The sequence below is a fragment of the Dendrobates tinctorius genome, unplaced genomic scaffold, assembly GCF_039654945.1.
Source record: "Dendrobates tinctorius isolate UK_male_01 unplaced genomic scaffold, ASM3965494v1 ptg000021l, whole genome shotgun sequence".
Taxonomy (NCBI): Eukaryota; Metazoa; Chordata; class Amphibia; order Anura; family Dendrobatidae; genus Dendrobates; species Dendrobates tinctorius.
In genome coordinates this window covers 30390714-30412076 of record NW_027361689.1, presented here as the reverse complement: position 1 = coordinate 30412076, position 21363 = coordinate 30390714, and the positions used below count along the sequence as shown (strand labels likewise).

General features: G+C 50.6%; 1 protein-coding gene across 4 annotated transcripts in view; it reads right to left on the bottom strand.

The window, feature by feature from the left end:
* GEN1 (GEN1 Holliday junction 5' flap endonuclease) overlaps positions 1–21363 on the bottom strand; it is an 88227-nt gene that overhangs the window by 22564 nt on the left and 44300 nt on the right. For all 4 annotated transcript variants that reach the window (XM_073568272.1, XM_073568271.1, XM_073568273.1 and 1 more), the window contains 2 exons: positions 14521–14631; positions 10313–10386 (listed from right to left, as the gene is read on the bottom strand). In XM_073568272.1, coding sequence (XP_073424373.1) covers positions 10313–10386; positions 14521–14631 — 185 coding nt within the window. The remainder of the gene's footprint in view (positions 1–10312; positions 10387–14520; positions 14632–21363) is intronic.

The following is a 21363-nucleotide window of genomic DNA, read 5'->3' as shown; positions in this document are numbered from 1 at the left end:
GGTTACCCGCAGCAGAGCGGCAAGCAGCGCGGAGAAACGCGCGAACCGGGGGGCGCAGGTGAGAGGAAGCTGCGGCGGGCACCGCCGCTAAAGGGGCATCGGCGGGCACGGCCGCCGATGTCACAGTACCCCCTCCCATATGCCCTCTCCTTCTGAGGTTGGTTAGAAATCTTTTCATGATAAGGGGGGCATCGACATTCTCTCGGGGCTCCCAGGACCTCTCCTCTGGGCCAAAACCCTTCCAGTCGATAAGAAAAAGAGTCTTACCCTTGACCCTTTTCATAGCCAGAATGTCCTTTACTTCAAAGATATTGTTAGAACAAATTGGCGAGGGAGGGGACATGGAGGTTGGTTGAAACCGATTCAAGACCACAGGTTTAAGGAGCGAGATATGGAAGGCGTTAGGGACCCGGAGTGACGCCGGCAACCTCAATTTGTAGGCTACCTGGTTAATGCGCCCAAGTACTTCAAAAGGCCCGATGTACCGAGGACTTAATTTGTAAGCAGGGACTTTCAGGCGGATATGTTTGGTAGAAAGCCAGACTTTGTCCCCGGGCTGGTACGGGGGTAGATCCCTTCGTCTTTTGTCCGCGTGTTTCTTAATTCGGACGTTGGCTAGCTCGAGCGCCTCTCTGGTCTCCTTCCAAATTTGCGAAAACTCCTTGGCGAGAGTGTCTGCTGCAGGAACTCCAGACGATGCGGAAAAGGGCAATGGAACCCCAGGATTTAGCCCAGTTACCACAAAGAACGGTGTCTTGGACGTTGATTCGCTGGAATGATTATTATGAGCGAATTCCGCCCATGGTAGAAGAGAGACCCAATTATCTTGATGGGCGTTAGAAAAGTGGCGTAGGTAGGTGGTCAGAATTTGGTTAATCCGTTCCACTTGGCCGTTGGTTTGAGGATGATACGCTGAAGAGAAGTCGAGAGACGTGCCCAGGAGCCGACAGAGAGCCCTCCAGAATCGGGAAGTAAACTGGACCCCTCGATCGGTCACGATTCGCAGAGGGAGACCATGTAGCCTGAACACGTGGTGGATAAAGATTTCGGCCAACTTTGGGGCAGATGGCAGTCCGACCAAGGGAATAAAGTGGGCCATCTTGGAAAAGCGGTCAGCGACGACTAAGATGGTAGTACACCCAGCCGAGCGAGGCAGATCAGTCACGAAATCCATGGCGATTTGCTGCCAAGGAGCCTCTGGAACAGGCAACGGATGAAGGAGGCCGGAGGGGAGAGTCCTTGGAACCTTGTTCTGAGCACAAGTCCTGCAGGAGGCTACAAAGTCCTTTGCATCCTGGTGGAGAGAGGACCACCAGTAATACCGGGAAAGAAGCAAAAGAGTCTTCTTAATCCCAACGTGCCCAGCAACCTTGGAAGAATGTCCCCAGCGCAGTACTTCCAGGCGTTTGTTTGGAGGAACGAAGGTCTTGCCAGGCGGAGGGTTAGAGAATCTCACGGGGGCCACGGAGATAACCTTAGCCGGCTCGATGATATATGATGGATCCTCCTCCCTCTCCGGTGGCTGCAAAGATCTGGAAAGCGCATCGGCTTTGATGTTCTTACTGCCGGGCCGGAAGTGGAGCTTAAACTCAAAACGGGAAAAATACAGAGCCCACCTGGCTTGTCTGGAGTTGAGTCTCTGGGCAGATTGCAGGTAGGCCAGGTTCTTGTGGTCCGTGAAGATAATAAAGGGGTGCACTGCCCCCTCGAGCAGATATCGCCATTCCTCCAGCGCCATTTTAATGGCCAATAATTCCCGGTCCCCAATGTAGTTGCACTCCGCCGGAGAAAAGGATTTGGAGAAGAACCCGCAGGGGACAAGACGTCCAGATGGAGCCTGTTGGGAGAGAACTGCCCCAGCTCCAGTGGAGGAGGCATCAACCTCCAGAATGAAGGGCCTACTGGCCACTGGACGGTGTAAAATCGGAGCAGAAGCAAACGAGCGTTTCAGGGCAAGAAAGGCGTCCTCGGCTTCAGAGGGCCAGACGTTAGGCTTCGTCCCCTTACGGGTCAGGACCGTAATGGGCTTGGTGACTGTAGAGAAGTGGGGTATAAACTGCCGGTAATAATTAGCGAAGCCGAGGAAACGCTGGATGGCCTTTATGCCAACCGGACGAGGCCACTGGAGTACCGCGGACAGCTTGTCCGGATCCATCTTAAGACCGGAATCCGTGATGATATACCCCAAGAAGGGTAACGCTGTTTGCTCGAAGAGGCACTTCTCGATCTTGGCGTAAAGACGATTTTCTCGAAGGCGCTGCAGGACCATGCGTACACTTCTCCGATGGGAGGAGAGGTCGGTCGAGAAAACGAGGATATCGTCCAAATACACCACCACGCAGGAATAGAGTAGGTCTCGGAACACCTCATTTACGAATTCCTGAAACACCGCTGGAGCATTGCAGAGACCGAACGGCATGACCAAGTATTCATAATGGCCGTCCCGGGTATTGAAGGCTGTCTTCCACTCGTCCCCCGCTCGGATTCGGATTAAGTTGTAAGCTCCCCGCAGATCCAACTTCGTGAAGATTCTGGCCCCCCTCAGCCGGTCGAAGAGTTCAGGAATCAGCGGGAGCGGGTACCGGTTTTTAACCGTGATGTTGTTCAGGCCCCGGTAGTCAATACAGGGTCGCAGGGACCCATCTTTCTTCCGGACGAAGAAGAAACCTGCGCCCGCAGGGGACGAGGACTTCCGGATGAACCCCTTGGCCAGATTTTCCTGTATATATTCCGACATAGCCGAGGTCTCTGCTGGGGACAGAGGATAAGTTCTCCCTCTGGGAGGAGTGGCACCAGGAACTAGGTCGATAGGGCAGTCATAGGAGCGATGAGGGGGTAAGGAATCCGCCTCCTTCTTGCTGAACACGTCGGCAAACGTGTGATAGGGTGCGGGTAAGCCCGGGAGGTCGGCAGGCTTCAAGCATGGACGAGGACGCGTGAGAGCCCGTAGGCAGCGCTCCTGGCAGGAGTGCCCCCAACGGAGAACTTCCCCAGAGCGCCAGTCAATCACAGGCTCGTGCCGTCTGAGCCAGGGCAGTCCTAGGAGAACAGCATGGGCTAGTTGTGGCAGGACATAAAAGGCTATCTTTTCGAGGTGGAGAGCTCCGATTTGAAGGTCTACTTCGACGGTAACCATGGTGATGAGTCCGGGTAAAGGTTTACCATCAACGGAGGAAATAGCGCGAGGGTTCTTCAATACCAACACCGGAATCTGGAGTTTGTCAACCTCCTCCTGGCGGATGAAATTACCGGCAGCACCCGAGTCCACATACGCCTCCACAGACCCACGCCCCCGACCTGTAATTAGCAAAGCTGAAAGAGTAAGGGGAAGAGAGGAATTTGGATCACCTAGGGGGTCCTCTCTTACCTGACCTAGGTGGAGGCATTTCCCGACCTCTCTGGCTTCTCTGGACAGGAACGCACAAAATGGTTGGCACCTCCACAGTACAGGCAGAGACCCTTGGTCATCCTCTCCCTGCGGCGTTGCTCGGACAGTCTGACACGATCAACCTGCATAGGCTCAGAAGCGGTGCTAACAGGAGATACAGGGAAACGGGGGACAGGAGCCTGATACAGCCTAAAGGACCTTCTCTCTCCGACTGCCTCTCGAGCGCGCTCCTGAAAGCGTAGGTCTATGCGAGTGGCCAGCGAAATAAGGTCCTCCAGAGTGGTGGGGGTGTCTCGCCCGGCAAGCTCATCCTTGATCTTACTGGAGAGGCCTCTCCAAAAGGCTCCCACAAGAGCCTCATTGTTCCACCCCAACTCAGAAGAGAGGGTCCGGAAGCGGATGGCGTATTGCCCCACTGTGAGGGAACCCTGGCGGAGGTTAAAAAGGGCCTCAGTGGAGGATGCTAAGCGACCCGGTTCATCGAATACCTTGCGAAAGGTTTCTAAGAAGGTCTGTATACTTAACACTACGGGGTCATCTCTCTCCCACAAGGGGTTCACCCAGGACAGAGCCTCACCCTCAAGATGGGACACAACGAACGCCACCTTGGCGCGGTCAGTAGGGTACTGAAGGGGGGCAAGCTCAAAATGTAGCCTGCATTGATTTAAAAAACCCCGGCATAACTTGGGATCTCCGCTGTACCTGGGGGGTTTACCCAGACGGGGAGCCGGAGTAGAGGCTACATCCGGGGAGGAAGTTGCAGCGGCAGCAGAAAATTGCAGGGCCAGCAATCGGTCATCCACGGATGCCATGTAACCCAAGATGTGGGATTGGGCGTCGCGCTGCTGCGCGAGCTCCTGTTGAAGGCTGACTAAGAGGGGAGCGTGCCCGGGGTCAGAGGTCTGCAGGGCGGACAACCGGGTGTCCATAGACTTCATAAAGGACATTATCCGGTTCTGATTTTCACGAAGGAAAAGCAATTCCTTTTGTGTGGCGGCTGCGGCACCGGCGGGATCCATGGCCTGATGATACTGTGACGCCTCTGGCTAATACGTCCAAGAGTGGACCCTCTGGATCGCGGATCCGGAGCCCCTGGGCCGAGCACACCTGGTGAAGACCGACCCCTGTACAGGGATCGTTAGGGGCAGGACCGCAGGGGGCGGAACCGCGACAGCCGGAGCCAGCAGGGATGACTCGGAGGACAGGCAGACAGAGCAGGAGTAGCGAGGTGGAGGGCAGTAGGAAATGGCTGGGAGCCTACAGGAAAGGTACAGCGAGGACCACAGGGAGGAGACAGGAAGACGGACACGGACCAAGAACAGGGCAGACAAAGGAACAGCAAGGATAGGCAGGGTACACTGAAGAAGGTAGGGCCGATGGGTGCTGCAAGTCACAAACAATCATCAGGCGCCCTCAGAATAGAGCGGACGCCTGATATATGCGGAGACCGGAAGTGCGCCCTACAGACCCTCCCCTAGCGACGCCCCCTGCCAACAGAAGAGGCCGGGGGAACGCGCGTGCGCGGCCTAAGGCCGTCGCGGTTACCCGCAGCAGAGCGGCAAGCAGCGCGGAGAAACGCGCGAACCGGGGGGCGCAGGTGAGAGGAAGCTGCGGCGGGCACCGCCGCTAAAGGGGCATCGGCGGGCACGGCCGCCGATGTCACACCCCTGAAGAAGGGAGGAACTGATTGTCCACCACTCTAGTGACTGTCTGACCTGAGAGGACAACCATCATAGGTGATCGAGCGTGAACGAGTTCTTGTCCCAGGATGCCAAGAGGGCGTGCTGAAGGGGGCGAAGATGGAATTGGGCGAACGGGATCGCTTCCATAGCCGCCACCATTTTTCCTAGAATCCTCATGCAGAAGCGGATGGTATGAGGGAGTGGTTGGCGCAGTACCCGCACTCCCTGCTGGAGGGCTAGGGCCTTGTCTCGAGGGAGAATTACCAACCCTCGGAAAGTGTCGAAGATCATCCCTAAAAAGGAAATACTCTGAGCTGGAACCAGGGATGACTTCTATACATTGACCAACCACCCTAAGCGGGCAAGAGTATCTAGTGTGATGCTGACACTTTCCTCGCATGCCCGCCTTGAAGGGTCCTTGACCAAGAGGTTGTCTAAGTAGGGAAATACGACTATGCCCCGGGAGTGCAGGATGGCCATGGGGACTACCATGAACTTTGTGAACACACAGGGGGCAGTGGCTAGCCCGAAGGGCAGCGCTGCAAACTGAAAATGTAGACCGCTGATGGCGAAGCGTAGAAACCTTTGATACGGAGGGAAAATGGGGATATGTAGATAGGCGTCCTGGATATCGATAGAGGCCAAGTACTCTCCCTGCCCCATTGCCGATATGACTGAACGGAGAGATTCCATCCGGAAATGTCTGATCCTGATAAATTTGTTCAGAAGCTTTAGGTCCAAAATGGGCCTGGCAGTCCCGTCCTTTTTGGGGACTGCAAACAGGTTGGAATAGAAGCCCTGAGTCATCTCATTTTCCGGTACTGGAATGATGACTCCGTTGTGGCAGAGCGAATCGATCTCCTAGTAGAGCCTTTGCCCCGGTATCCACTTTGGGAAGACGGGAAAGAAAAAAAAATCGTCTTGGGGGGTACCTGACAAATTCTATCTTGTACCCTGTGGACACCAGCTCTCTCACCCATGTGTCCTGTGCGACATTGAGCCAGACGTGGTGAAACCAGAGTAGGCGGCCGCCTACCTTGTTGGTGTTACCTGGCAGATGCCCCGAGTCATTTGGCTGTAGATCTTTGGGACCTGGATCCTCTCGACCTGGACTGGATAGCCCACATCCTGCCCAATGGGTTGGCTCTATATGAGACCTGTCGGTCCCTATTCTGGTTGGGGCGCCTTGAAGCGGCGGAATTAGCCGCCGTCGTCCACCCAGGGTTGCGAAAGGCCCGAAAACGCGCCTGAAACTGGTGAGGAAACGGCGGTTTGACCTTTTGTTGAGGAAGAAAACCGCTCTCTTGCCTCCTATGGAGTCGAAGATGAGCTGATCTAACTTCTCTCCGAACAGGCGGCCACACTGGTATGGTAGCGCTGTCAAGGACTTTTTTGAGGCTGAATCGGACCGCCACGTCTTTAACCATAGAGCTCTCCTAATGGAGATTGCATTTGCGGCCGCAAGTGCAGCGCAGTTATCCGCATCTAAAGATGCATTGATCAAGTAGTCCCCCGCCATAGCTAATTTGCGATTTCTGATACTTCAGCTGGTAGGTCTATGTCTTGCAAGGCTCTATTCAATGATTCTGACCAAGAAATCATGGCCTTGGCTACCCACGTTGCTGCGAACGAGGGAGAGAGTGCTGATCCCGATGCCTTAAACACTGAGCGAGCCAAGTTCTCTATGAGATGATCAGTGGGATCCTTAATAGAAGAGCCACTAGGTACGGATAGTAGCGCTTTTGTAGCCAAGCACAACACAGGTGGATCCACCATTGGGGATTCCATCCACTTTTTATGAAGATCCGGTGCAAAAGGATACCACGCCTCAAGTGCCTTCTGGCCCGAGAAACGCCTGTCCGGCCGTTCTCTGTGTCATTGCACTATGTCATCAAATACAGGGTGAGTGCAAAAAACTCTATGGGGACGATAGACTAGCTTAAATGACACCTTATGGCCCAAAACCAGGGTGGAATCATCCTCAATCCCCAGAGTCTGGTTGACGGCCTCTATGAGAACGTCAACCGTTTCCTGACCACCCGGCGTATCTAGATCAAGGGGTTCGTCCGAGTCGTAGTCCGAGCCTTGCTCACTATAGACTGCTGGTGACAGGGAGCGAGAAGCAGAGCTCACGTATGCCGAGGCACCGGATGGACCGGGAGACGCCGTGTGGGTTCGTTTTCCCCGGGTCTGCCTGGAGAGCGGCCCCTGCAGGCCGGAGGCTCCTGTGAGGTAGAGGACCCCTCTAAGACAGGCGAGCCACTGTCCCTGCCCCTATCTGGGGCGCGAAGGGACTCGATTGCTCTCGTGACACCATGGATTGCGACAGCGATAACGCCCATTCCGGGGGACTTAGTACACTGGGCTCGGTCACAGGGGAGGGCTCCTGGGTGCGTTCGGACTTGCAGGCTTCACATACTCGCTTGGTCTGCGCATGCGAAAAAACGGACCGACAGGAGATGCATGCAGCGAAAAGAAACGTGTGCGTCTTAGGTTTTCCTGACATGCTGTACCTGCGAGGCATCCGTGCCGCAAAAAAACGCTGGGGGAGGGCGCTCCTTGTTTTTTCCTAGCGTGGCCTCTCAGTGAGCTAGGCGGCAGCAATTGCCCCACTCCTGTTTCCCGTGTCCTGGAAGTGCAGGCGACGCTTCGTTCTGTGCGCCACAACTACAGGCTGGCCCCAGGAAGGACTCCCGAGGGCAGTAGTTCCGTCTCGGCCTAGCTTAGGCCCGAAGCCGGGGCCTAAATTTCTTGTGTCCGCCCAGGCCACGGGGGGCGGGGCCGGTGTGATGCGACGCCGGGGGGCGGGGACTCCTGGCCGCGGCCTAACGACGGCCGAAGCCGCGGCCTAAATTTTTGATATCCGCCCCAGGGGGGCAGAACCGCCGAGCCCCAGCAAAGGCCGGAACCGGGTCCGCTGCTGCCTGACGCCAGGGAGCGCGTTGTGGCGCCCGGACGCTGCGCCGCTAGAGGAGCCTCCCAGGCCACCCTCCTCCGTGCTTCAGCTCCAGCTCAGGTAGAGGGGAGGGGGGGCCGTATGACAAAAAAGGACGGTGCAGGCACCCTGGCTCCATCTAACCCCTTCAAGGGGTGAGGAAAGGGACCGTCCGCCTCCTGCCGCACCGCAGTCTTAGCATTGGTGGCGCAGTGGGGGCCGCACAGACTGCACTTGTGCCTCTGCAGCCTAGGGTTTCAATACCTTACGGTGATCAGGTCTAAGTCCGGCATAATTCCCACGGTGCGGGAGAGGATACGTGGAGGCGACACTCGCACGTGCTCGCCCGTTGTTGGATTGAGATCGGGCCCTTTCAATAGGATCCATCGCCCCTATCTCATCTTCATGCAAAAAAGGAACATCCGGAAAAAAATCCCCATTGCGGGAGAGGAAACGTGGAGGCGACACTCGCACATGCTAGCTCATTGTTGGTTTGGGGAGATCGGACCCTTTCAGTAGGGTCAGTCGCCCCTATCTTATCTTCATGGGGAAAAAGAAAAGGAAAAAAAAAAAAAATCAGTCTGGAAACAGACAGACGTGTGCCTCCAACAGACACTAAGCAAAAAACTGGTTTCCGCCCGCAATCAGGGCGAGGGTGTTTACGGCGGAGGAGCTAACCTCTTTTTTTTCCACTTATTGTCAGCCTCCAGGTGGCAGTAGCATACACCCACAGTACCTGTGACCCCACAGTACCTGTGTCCCCCCCAATGAGGCGAAGGAGAAAACGCAGGCATAAGGTTTTGCTGCGTTTTTGGTGCAAAAACCTACGAAAGTTGCACTAAGGTTTTTTGGGCAGCACCAAGTTTTATCAGCATGCACAAGAGACAAAAATGCAGCAAAACCTGCAGAAAAAAATGCAGCAAAAATTCAACGTGAGAACGTAGCCTTGGAGTGAGAAGGGAATAGTTTTATATTGATAACTATCCTTAATGTACATCATCAATATAAGACTGGTGGAGCTCCAGCACCCAGCTCCAATCAGCCGTTATCAGCTCCGCCAGCGCCAAGATCTACACAGTGCACAGAGGGAAAGAGTACAGCTACGTTAAAGGTATAGTGGCCGCCGCCGAGTCCTGGAGATCAGCCGCTATTGAAAGAAGAGGAGCTGATCTGCAGCCCCCAGCAGAAGCCACTACACTGCGGAGCTACATCCGCCACTGATCACAGATGATTGGTGCAGGTGCGCAAATTGACTTGCAGGATCCTGGAGCAGCGACCACGCCAGTAGTTTCTGCCTGAGAACCTTCTCCTACCTGCTGCCAATTCCGATTCGTAGGCTCAGGGTGACACCATTTTTGCGATGTGATGACGTCAGGTTGCGCCTAAAGAGGAGGTAGGGATGCCGGCACGTAGGAGGAGATTCACTGGGCTCCCATCAGACGGCCACAGAATACTGACCGGACCGCTGGACCTGCAAATCGATTTGCTTATCTCGATCCACACCAGAATGAGCAATAAGACATCTGCCGAAAATGTCCGCGGCCTGGGGAGGAGATTTATACTGCGATCTGCTACGGATTTTACCTTCGCTCCTTCTCGACCATGGGTCTGTTTAAACGTTCCATCACACGACGAAAGAGCAAAACACTTGTTCGTCGACCAACGGGATGATTTCTCACAGGGAATGTGCTGCAGATCATCTGCGCAAAGAATTTTATCAGCAATCGTACGGACCCCATAGAGTGTCAGGGATTTAAACCTGTGCAGACTGACTTCTGCGTAGTCGACAGATGTTCGTTTATGGCAGAAATTGTCTCGCGTAATCTGAGCAAAGTTCTAACAAGGTGGAATTCTGGACCAATCAAACCTAAATGGGTATCCTCATCGCAGACTGCTGGGAGTCCTCGCTATTTCCAGTACAGGTTCCAATCTATCCCCAGTTCTGCCGTGGCTTTACTTTTAGCGCTTCTGAAAACAGCCGAGTGCACATTGTACACGTTCTCATTTTAGAAGAAGCCATTGATGGTGCTCCATGAAGTCAGAGACTCAAACAATTATGGGAAAAACAGAAACTTTAATCCACAGTTCGGCCCCCAGTGAGATCTCTGACACTTGTCAGGAAGGGTTTGGGTTCTTCTGTGGAGCACCGGGCAGGTTCTGACCACACACTGAAGGCATCTCCTGCCATGCCGATGATCAAAAAGGGATTTTTTATTAGGTAAATTTCCTCCAGTGTCACAAAAAAATGTGATATTTATTGCGAAGAAACAATATTCTGGTAAAGTCATAAGAGAGAAACCATCTTACCTCTGCAAAACACTCTCCCCATTGAGGGACTTCATGAACTTCATGGCCAGTTCTCTCCCAACACCAGGCAAACCCTTCAAAAAACACAAGAAAACATTGGGCGGTATATCGATGTGTTTCTCCCTTAATGCTCGCTGACTGTTTCCAACAAAATAGTGAATGCTGATTGTTAACCTCTTCTCTGACACGCTAAGTGAAGTCTTTGCTGGATGTGTCTTTTGCGGTCTTATTTTCCACAAGGATTGGACATGTTAAAATCAAACATGCCCAACCTTTCCTCAACATCTCCAATAGGCAAGGCAAAGGAGGCACCCATAAATTGTGCAACTTTATACAGGATGAATACTGGATACATAATGAAGCTGGTGCTTAGTTATATACCTATGAATGGGACTGGCCTTATGCTGCTGCGTCTTACCGGCCTCAATGATACATCGTCTTTCCTCCACAGCACATTCCTCCTGTGCTGCGCTCGGCACTCATTGCTCCGCAGCACATTCCTCCTGTGCTGCGCTCGGCACTCATTGCTCCGCAGCACATTCCTCCTGTGCTGCGCTCGGCGCTCATTGCTCCGCAGCACATTATGCTGACTGTGACTCTCTTAGATGACGGATATATCAGTGTCGGTACAGAGTGCTCGGCTGTGCGGCGCGGAATTACCAGTGACAACTCTGACAATACGTCTCACACAACGCTCCATTACGATCTGCGTCTCCATATGATGATGATAAAGCTGGAGGCCGAGCGCCACCATCACCACGTCTGGGGCTCGTACTGTTGGCAGAAGGAGATGTAGCATTGTGGAGGATCTGCTATAATGTACAAGTCCAGTCTGTGCACAGGGTCCCCACGTCCACCCAATACTTTTACTTAAAGGGTTTATCAAAAAGAGATGGGAGTCTAAGGGGAAGATCCATCCCTTTAATAACCAAAAGTGGAGAGTTGGCAAGTTTTCAGAATGCAACAGATTTTGCCACAGGAAACCTCTACCCGCCAGACGATTTTGTCCTGCAGAGCCGGATCTGCTCCTTAAAGGGGTACTCCATTTGGTACATCTATGGCGTATCAGTAAGATGTGATAAAAATAATGGAAACTACAGGTCCTACCGGTGGGATCTGCATCTATGCGCAGAGCAGGAGCTCTGAGATTTTCTCATTCATTTGTATGCGAATTGTGGCCCCTCCGCTGACATTGGAGGGACACAGGGACTCTGATCTGGAGACAGATGAAGCCTCAGTGGTGGGATTTACATCCACTGTACCACGGGATATTCCACAGAAAAAAGAAATGACAACACACGTTTTAAAAGGAAGCACTCTGGTCCCTATCTCCTTTCAGACCTCTATCCAGGTATTATGGGTTTATTATTTTATTGAACGGCACATAGTTGAGCAAAATCCGCTTACATTAAACACATTCTCTGTACAAATGAACCAGGACTAGTCCGGGGAGGCGTTTACTTGTCCGGGTTCAGTAGCAGTACCCATGGCCCCTGGACACGGCCGGCCGACCCACCCAGGGCACGGCTCCTGTGAAGCACCACCATAAAGAAAAGCGATTTGTCCTATATACAACATTTGCAGGTTAAAAAATAAAAAAGGGAAGTAAAAGAAGAAAAAAAAGCTTTTGAAAGCATCACATCTACAGTGGGGAAAAAAGTATTTAGTCAGTCAGCAATAGTGCAAGTTCCACCACTTAAAAAGATGAGAGGCGTCTGTAATTTACATCATAGGTAGACCTCAACTATGGGAGACAAACTGAGAAAAAAAAATCCAGAAAATCACATTGTCTGTTTTGTTTTCATTTTATTTGCATATTATGGTGGAAAATAAGTATTTGGTCAGAAACAAGCAATCAAGATTTCTAGCTCTCACAGACCTGTAACAACTTCTTTAAGAGTCTCCTCTTTCCTCCCCTCATTACCTGTAGTGATGGCACCTGTTTAAACTTGTTATCAGTATAAAAAGACACCTGTGCACACCCTCAAACAGTCTGACTCCAAACTCCACTATGGTGAAGACCAAAGAGCTGTCAAAGGACACCAGAAACAAAATTGTAGCCCTGCACCAGGCTGGGAAGACTGAATCTGCAATAGCCAACCAGCTTGGAGTGAAGAAATCAACTGTGGGAGCAATAATTAGAAAATGGAAGACATACAAGACCACTGATAATCTCCCTCGATCTGGTGCTCCATGCAAAATCCCACTGAGTTGCATCCATCAAACACCATACCTACTGTAAAGCGTGGTGGTGGAAACATCATGCTTTGGGGCTGTTTCTCTGCAAAGGGGCCAGGACGACTGATCCGGGTACATGAAAGAATGAATGGGGCCATGTATCGTGAGATTTTGAGTGCAAACCTCCTTCCATCAGCAAGGGCATTGAAGATGAAACGTGGCTGGGTCTTTCAACATGACAATGATCCAAAGCACACCACCAGGGCAACGAAGGAGTGGCTTCGTAAGAAGCATTTCAAGGTGCTGGAGTGGCCTAGCCAGTCTCCAGATCTCAACCATATAGAAAACCTTTGGAGGGAGTTGAAAGTCCGTGTTGCCAAGCGAAAAGCCAAAAACATCACTGCTCTAGAGGAGATCTGCATGGAGGAATGGGCCAACACACCAACAACAGTGTGTGGCAACCTTGTGAAGACTTACAGAAAACGTTTGACCTCTGTCATTGCCAACAAAGGATATATCACAAAGTATTGAGATGAAATTTTGTTTCTGACCAAATACTTATTTTCCACCATAATATGCAAATAAAATGAAAAAAAAAACAGACAATGTGATTTTCTGGATTTTTTTTCTCAGTTTGTCTCCCATAGTTGATGTAAATTACAGACGCCTCTCATCTTTTTAAGTGGTGGAACTTGCACTATTGCTGACTGACTAAATACTTTTTTTCCCCACTGTATCTGTAAAAAGTGTGAATAAAAACTAAAGAAAAAATACAACATATACGGCTGTGCTCATGGAAAAATAAAAAATTCTAGATCTGGAAAAAGGGGAGGAAAAAACGAAAATACAAAAGAAAAAATACAATAAAGGAAAATTGGCAGCGTGCTTAATGAGTTAAGGTTACAGGAAAGATGTATATCTTTGTACCGTGTTAGCCAGTGGATAGAAAAATATTCAGGATTGAGAGTCCATTACCATCTTTTCAGTTAGCCATTAAAAGGTATCAACTACTGAGGACTCTCAATCCTGAATATTTTTGAGTTAAGGTTAGAAATTACAAATTCAAGCAATAAAAAGGTCTCTGGTCTCCCCTCCACGACTACACAGATCTATAGTAAGAGTCAATGTGCACTGATGACCTTGACACGGTCCTGTCTTTGGGATTCCTCCAGCGTCAGCAGATGGGACGTGCCGCCGAGGGGAATTCACACTTAGGAGCTCTTTGGTAAGAAGGTGTTGCCTATTTAGCACAGGTATGAGAGCTGCAGCAGATTGGGGCCAGATGTCACGGGACGCCATCTGCATTATACGGCCAGGACCTGGCACCAGAGACGCAGGACTCATCCCGGCACCGAGCCTACAGTGGCTTATTATATGAAAAAGTAGGAAAGCATCATGTGCTAGAGACGGTCTCCAAAGAGGCGGCGCCCCTCGTGCTGCAGCAGACGCGGCGCCCCTCGGCGCCGCTGCAGCAGACGCGGCGCCCCTCGGCGCCGCTGCAGCAGACGCGGAGCCCCTCGGCGCCGCTGCAGCAGACGCGGAGCCCCTCGGCGCCGCTGCAGCAGACGCGGAGCCCCTCGGCGCCGCTGCAGCAGACGCGGAGCCCCTCGGCGCCGCTGCAACAGACGCGGCTCCTCTGAGGGCAGCCCCTATAACAGCCACAATGGTCCCCCATGCATAGCAATGAAAGCCTTCCAGAAAAAAAGGTAGATCTCTGAGACATCCAAAAGAGTCAGAGAACATCCTGCTTCACATACTCCACTCTCCCTGTTCCTGCACTTCCCTACGTCCGCTCCCAGGTGCTGCTGATGCAGAACATCGTCAGAACATCATCTGCGGCAGCACACGGAGGAGGGAGCAGTAACAGAGAGGTCTGGCAGCGAATATCGGCTTCTGTGAGCTATAGGGGGAATTTTGTACTCTGCAGCAGCCGGTGAGCGGAGTGCGAGGATCGGCTGCAGCGGTGTATAGATGGTGCACTTATCTGCGTCAGGTGTATATTCTATATACTGGACAGAAGCTGGTCTCACTTTTGGTATATAATCGCATCCCAGGAGGATTGCCAGGCCGACCAGCGACTCCCGATCCAACCCAAGCCTGCTTTCAATGGCGGAGACCTCATAGCAGTCCACGTGTGGATCCTGGAACAAAACACGGAATCTATTATGATCACAGATCAAATCATGGAAAGCTGCATTTTTTTCCCCACTTAAAGGATTATTTCCATCTTAAAGGGGTGATTTTATTTTTATTTTTTCATTTATTTACATCTCCATCTGCAGTGTGTTTAAAGAAAAAAAATCAATCTGCGCTCTACTCCCTCTCCCTGGGTCCAGCGCTGCTCTACGTGTCTGTTATTGCAGCCAATCAGTGAGATCAGTGGATTTGAACAGTTTGATCCATGCTGGGCTGAGCCACTAAGTTCTCTGGCTGCAGCAGAGACTCATTTCTGGACCCGGGGAGGGTGAGGGGTGCTCATTTTTTATACATTATATATTTTTTGCCCTGGATGAATTTGTACCCGCTATAAATAAAACACCACAACACAGACGGCGACAACTCTGGCACATCCTGCAAACATGTTTCCTGTAGCGGTGCTCTAGGTGTGCCGAACGCCATAAGTTTATGCTTAGAATATACAACACTGCCCTTCACCTCTCAAAACAAACCTATTTCAACACCCTCATCACCTCACTGTCCAATAACCCTAAACGTCTCTTTGACACTTTTCATTCCCTGCTCAACCCAAGAGTACAGGACCCAACCACGGAGCTCCGAGCTGACGATCTGGCCAATTACTTCATAGAAAAAATTGACCATATCCGACAGGAAATTATCTCCCAATCACCTCATACCATGCACTGTCCTCCCTCTCCCACTGCATTTAGCTCACTCTCTGATTTTGAACCAGTCACAGAATAAGTAAGCAGGCTCCTTGCATCTTCTCGCCCAACCACTTGCACCAATGACCCATTTCCGTCACATCTACTCCAACCCCTTTCCCCTGCTGTCACCCCTCACCTAACTAAAATATTTAACCTCTCTCTCTTCTGGAATCTTTCCCTCCTCATTTAAGCATGCCGTCATACATCCACTACTTAAAAAACCATCCCTCGACCAAAACTGTGCTGCTAACTATAGACCTGTCTCTAATCTTCCCTTCATCTCTAAACTCCTGGAACGCCTGGTCCACTCCCGTCTTATCTGCTATCTCTCAGAAAACTCTGTTCTCGACCCTCTCCAATCCGGTTTCCGCTCTCTACACTCCACTGAAACTGCCCTCACTAAAGTCTCTAATGATCTACTAACAGCTAAATCAAATGGTCATTACTCCATGCTAATTCTCTTGGATCTCTCTGCAGCATTCGACACTGTGGATCATCAGCTCCTCCTCACTATGCTCCGTTCCATTGGCCTCAAGGACACCGTTCTCTCCTGGTTCTCCTCCTATCTCTCTGACCGCTCCTTTACTGTATCTCTTGCCGGTTCCTCCTCCTCTCACCTTCCCCTTACTGTTGGGGTTCCTCAAGGATCAGTTCTAGGCCCCCTCCTCTTCTCCTTGTACACTGCCCCTATTGGTCAAACAATCAGTAGATTTGGTTTCCAGTACCATCTCTATGCTAACGACACCCAATTACACGCTTCTTCTCCTGACATCACGCCAGCCTTTCTAGAAAACACCGGCGATTGTCTAAACGCTGTGTCTAACATCATGTCCTCACTATATCTGAAACTGAACCTGTCAAAGACTGAACTCCTCGTGTTTCCTCCCGCTACTAATGTACCTATACCCGACATTGCTATTTCTGTGTGTGGTTCCACTATTACTCTTCAGCAACATGCCGCTGTCTTGGGGTCATACTTGACTCCTAGCTTTCCTTTGCCCCCCCACATCCGATCACTGGCTCGCTCTTGTCATCTGCACCTCAAAAACATTTCTAGAATTCGACCTTTTCTTACTTTTGACTCTGCAAAAACTCTTACGGTTTCTCTTATTCATTCTCGTCTGGACTATTGTAACTCTCTTCTAATCGGTCTCCCTCTTACCAAACTCTCCCCTCTCCAATCTGTCTTGAATGCTGCAGCCAGGATCATATTCCTCACCAATCGTTACACCGATGCCTCTACCTTGTGCCAGTCATTACATTGGCTACCCATCCACTCCAGAATCCAGTACAAACTTATTACCCTCACCCACAAAGCTCTCCATGGCTCAGCACCACCCTACATCTCCTCCCTTGTTTCAGTATACCACCCTACCCGCGCCCTCCGTTCTGCTGATGACCTGAGGTTAGCATCCTCAATAATCAGAACCTCCCACTCCCGTCTCCAAGACTTTACACGTGCTGTGCAAATTCTTTGGAATGCACTTCCCAGGTCAATACGATTAGTCCCCAATCCCCACAATTTTAAGCGTGCCCTGAAAACTCATTTATTCAGACTGGCCTATCGCCTCAACATATTAACCTAATCTATCCCTGTGTGGCACAGCCAAAAGTTTTACCATAACCAGGTTCCTCACATCATGTTCCCACATGCTTTATGCATCCATTAGCCCTCTGTGTCTGTACTGTTACACACTTAACATTATGGCTGGTCCATACAATCAGGGCAACTGTTACCACCCACCTTTCGTGTCTCCCCTTTTTTCCTCATAGATTGTAAGCTTGCGAGCAGGGCCCTCATTCCTCTTGGTATCTGTTATAATCTATGTGATTATTGTTATGCTGTAATGTCTATTGTCTGTACAAGTCCCCTCTGAAATAAATAAATATATATATATATATATATATATATATATATATATATATATAGCAACTGTAGCCAGGGGAGAGGGGTCTTCCGAAACCAGAAAACACTTCTCATTTATTTGCATATGGCCCTGTATGATGCAGGGGGGTCCTAGGGTTTGTTGTACAAGATGTCAGATGCTTTGAGGACAGGAACAATACTGAGCTGAAAAAAATATGGAAAGCAGCCGCTGCGATAGTCAGTCTAGTTTTCAATCTGATAATTGGAGGGTGGTCTGGTAGTCGGACCCCCATCTGAGGGATGTCATATTGTGTAACGCCTCTGAGCACTTAGGAATAATGTGACTGCACCAGAGATAAATGAGAAATGCATGAGGAGCAGAGCGGAGGGCCACCAGCCATTCCTTAGGAACAGATTCTATTACTCATTTACAAGCAAAGGAACAGCCACATGGAGAGCAGCAAGCTCAGCGGAACTGGACAGGAGGCGAAATGTCAGCAGTCCTAATGGCCGATACAATACTGCCCCCTAATGGGACAACACAGAAGTGCAGCAATAACTTTACTGCAGTAGCGCTGAGCAGCAGAGAAAAATACAGCCTGGACAGAGGAACAGGGAGAAGCAGGCAGTCAGGAGGAGGTGAGGCGCATCAGGGGGTCACACCGTGCGACCTAGGAGGAGGTGAGGGGCATCAGGGGGTCACACCGTGCGACCTAGGAGGAGGTGAGTCGCATCAGGGGGTCACACCGTGCGACCTAGGAGGAGGTGAGGCGCATCAGGGGGTCACACCGTGCGTCCTAGGAGGAGGTGAGGCGCATCAGGGGGTCACACCGTGCGACCTAGGAGGAGGTGAGGGGCATCAGGGGGTCACACCGTGCGATCTAGGAGGAGGGGAGAGACATCAGGGGGTCACACCGTGCGACCTAGGAGGAGGTGAGGGGCATCAGGGGGTCACACCGTGCGACCTAGGAGTAGGTGAGGGGCATCAGGGGGTCACACCGTGCGACCTAGGAGGAGGTGAGGGGCATCAGGGGGTCACACCGAGCGACCTAGGAGGTGAGGGGCATCAGGAGGTCACACTGTGCGACCTAGGAGGAGGTGAAGGGTATCAGGGGGTCACACGGTGAGTTGTAGGAGCGGAGGTGTACCAGGGGGTCACACCGTGTGACGTAAGAGAAAGTGAGTGGAATCAGGGGGTCACATCATGTGACCTAGGAGTAGGTGAAGGGTATCATGGGGTCACACTGTGCTTTGTAGGAGGAGGTGAAGGGCATCAGGGGGTCACATTGTGTGACTTATGAAGAGGTGAAGGGTATCAGGTGGTCACACCATGCATTGTAGGAGGCGGTGAGGGGTACGAGGGGGTCACACTGTGTTTTGTAGGAAAAGGTGATGGGCATCAGGGCGTCACAATGTGTCACCTAGGAGAAGGTGAAGGGTATCAGGGGGTGATCCAGCGCCGTTCACTTCTGCAGGAGAGCGGAGCCGCTGGCTCTACCACCCAACACAGCTGCTGAGACTCGTGCAAAATCGGCAGGTATCAGGCACGTGTCACAGAAGACTTGTGGGGTCATGACAGTGTGGGCTCCACTCTCCTCAGGTGAGAGGCACTGGATGGCATATGGCTACAATACGGCATCTCTTAACCCCTTAATGATGGGGCAAGTTTCCTTTTTTTCTCTTTTGCTTTAGTTTTTTCCTCCCTCTCTTCCAAGAGCCATCACTTTTTGATTTTTCCCACACCGCCATATGTGTTTTTGTTTTATGCGGGACAAAATTCCATGTCCGACGATGCTGCAAAAAAAAAAAAAAGTGCAATTACACAATTTTTTTTTGTTTCCCATTTTTCCTATACAGTAAAGCTGCCCTGCCAGTATGAGTCTCCAGGTCACCACGAGGACGCAGACAACCTAGGTCTAGCTTTATTTTTATATTTAAGTGGTGAAAAAAATTCATAAATTTATTTTTTTTAAAAAAATGTTTCTTTTTGTCTCCATTTCTCGAGACCCGTAACGTTTTCATTTTTTGTTACACGGGGCCGGATGAGGGCTTATCTTTTGGGCGCCGAGCTGACGTTTTTATTGGGACCATTTTGGGGCAGATACGATGTTGTGATCCCTTTTATTGGAATGCTGCAGTGGGCAAACAAAAATGGTAATTCTAGTGTTTCCATTTTTTTTCTCATTACGCCGTTTATCGATTGAAATAACTTATTTATAATTTTGATAGATCGGACTTTTACGAACGCTGCGATACTAAATATGTGTATGTGCTTAATGACAGGCACAGGGATCTTCAGCAGACCCCCGGCTGTCACAGCAAGGCATCGGCGCCCTGCGATCAGGTGACGGACGCTCTTATGGGCACGCTAGACAATGCGCCCGCCTGCTAGCACGCATTACATGGCGCTGGCAGACACTGACCGAGGCATTCAACAGGTCAAAAGCCAAGGGGCGGAGAGCTCCACTCGTACCTGTTAGCGGCTCATGATGGCTGATTACTCAGCCATCATCTGTCGGGGTCGCTGTGTGCGCCCACATCACAGGCGAGGACCCGACATGTGTGCCCTGAGCTCGATCAAGTCTCCTGTGGGACATATAAAATGTAAAGTAAAAAAAAAAGTAAAAAACTAGAGACATTTGGAATCAACGGAGTCTGTAAAAGAAATGAGCAAATTAGAAAATGACTAGCTGAAAAGCCCAGCGCTGAAAGGGGTAGGTCCAGGGTCATAGGCAGCATATTTGGTGTGCACACATGTACAGCTGAATATGCACTTCATAGACACAAAAAGGGAATAAATAATGCCACCATACAGTGCACAACTAATGGCACTATACGGTGAATACATAAAATAATGGCATAATGTGCAAATAATACTGCCTTACAGTGAACATAAGTAATGGCACTATATAATAATTACATGAATAATGATATAATGTGCAAAAAAGTAATACCACCATACAGTACACAGAACTTAAGGCACTATGCAGCAAATGCATAAACAGGGATTTTTGTGTGTGCTCACAGTAAAATCCTTTTCTCCGAGCCAATCATTGTGGGACACAGGACTGTGGGTGTTATGCTGCTGCCGCTAGGAGGATGACACTAAGTGAACACAAAAAAAAGTTAGCTCCTCCTCCGCAGTATACACCCTCATGCTGGCTCTAAGGGAACCAGTTCCGTGCAAAAGCAGTTGGAGAACAAAATTAACCTTAACACAGGTACAATATGTCAAGAAACCCATCTATTAAAAAAAAAAAGGCTAACAGGGTGGGCGTTGTGTCCCCAATGATTGGCTTGGAGAAAAGGATTTTTTGGTGAGTACACATAAAAATCCCTGTTTCTCCTTCGCCTCATTGGGGGACACAGGACTGTGGGACGTCCCAAAGCAGTCCCTGGGTGGGAAACTGACCCAACGGATTAAGCCTTAAGTACCAACTATCTATAGTTACGCTACACCTGCCTGGAGAATCCTTCTGCCCAGACTCGCATTTGCTGAAGTCTGAGTGTGGATATTGTAGTACTTATAGCAAATTATACATATCCTCCATCCCATAGTCCCGTGCCCATATACCCATCATACATATCCACCATCCCAGTCACATGCCCATATACCCATCATACATATCCTCCATCTCATAGACCCGTGCCTATATACCCATCACACATCCTTCATCCCATAGTCCAGTGTGCCCATATACCCATCATACATATCCTCCATCCCATAGTCCCGTGCCCATATACCCATCACACATCCTCCATCCCATAGTCCCATGCCCATATACATATCCGCCATCCCATAGTCCCGTGCCCATATACCCGTCATACATATCCTCCATCCCATAGTCCCCTGCCCATATACCCATCATACATATCCTCCATCCCAAAGTCCCATGCCCATATACATATCCGCCATCCCATAGTCCCGTGCCCATATACCCGTCATACATATCCTCCATCCCATAGTCCCATGCCCATATACCCATCATACACATCCTCCATCCCATAGTCCCATGCCCATATACCCATTGCATTGAATTGCTGTTTATTGACCAAAGCGACTCAGCCCGAAGAGGAGACGAAAACGAACGGATTACCAATACAAACTGCAGCAAAGCGAC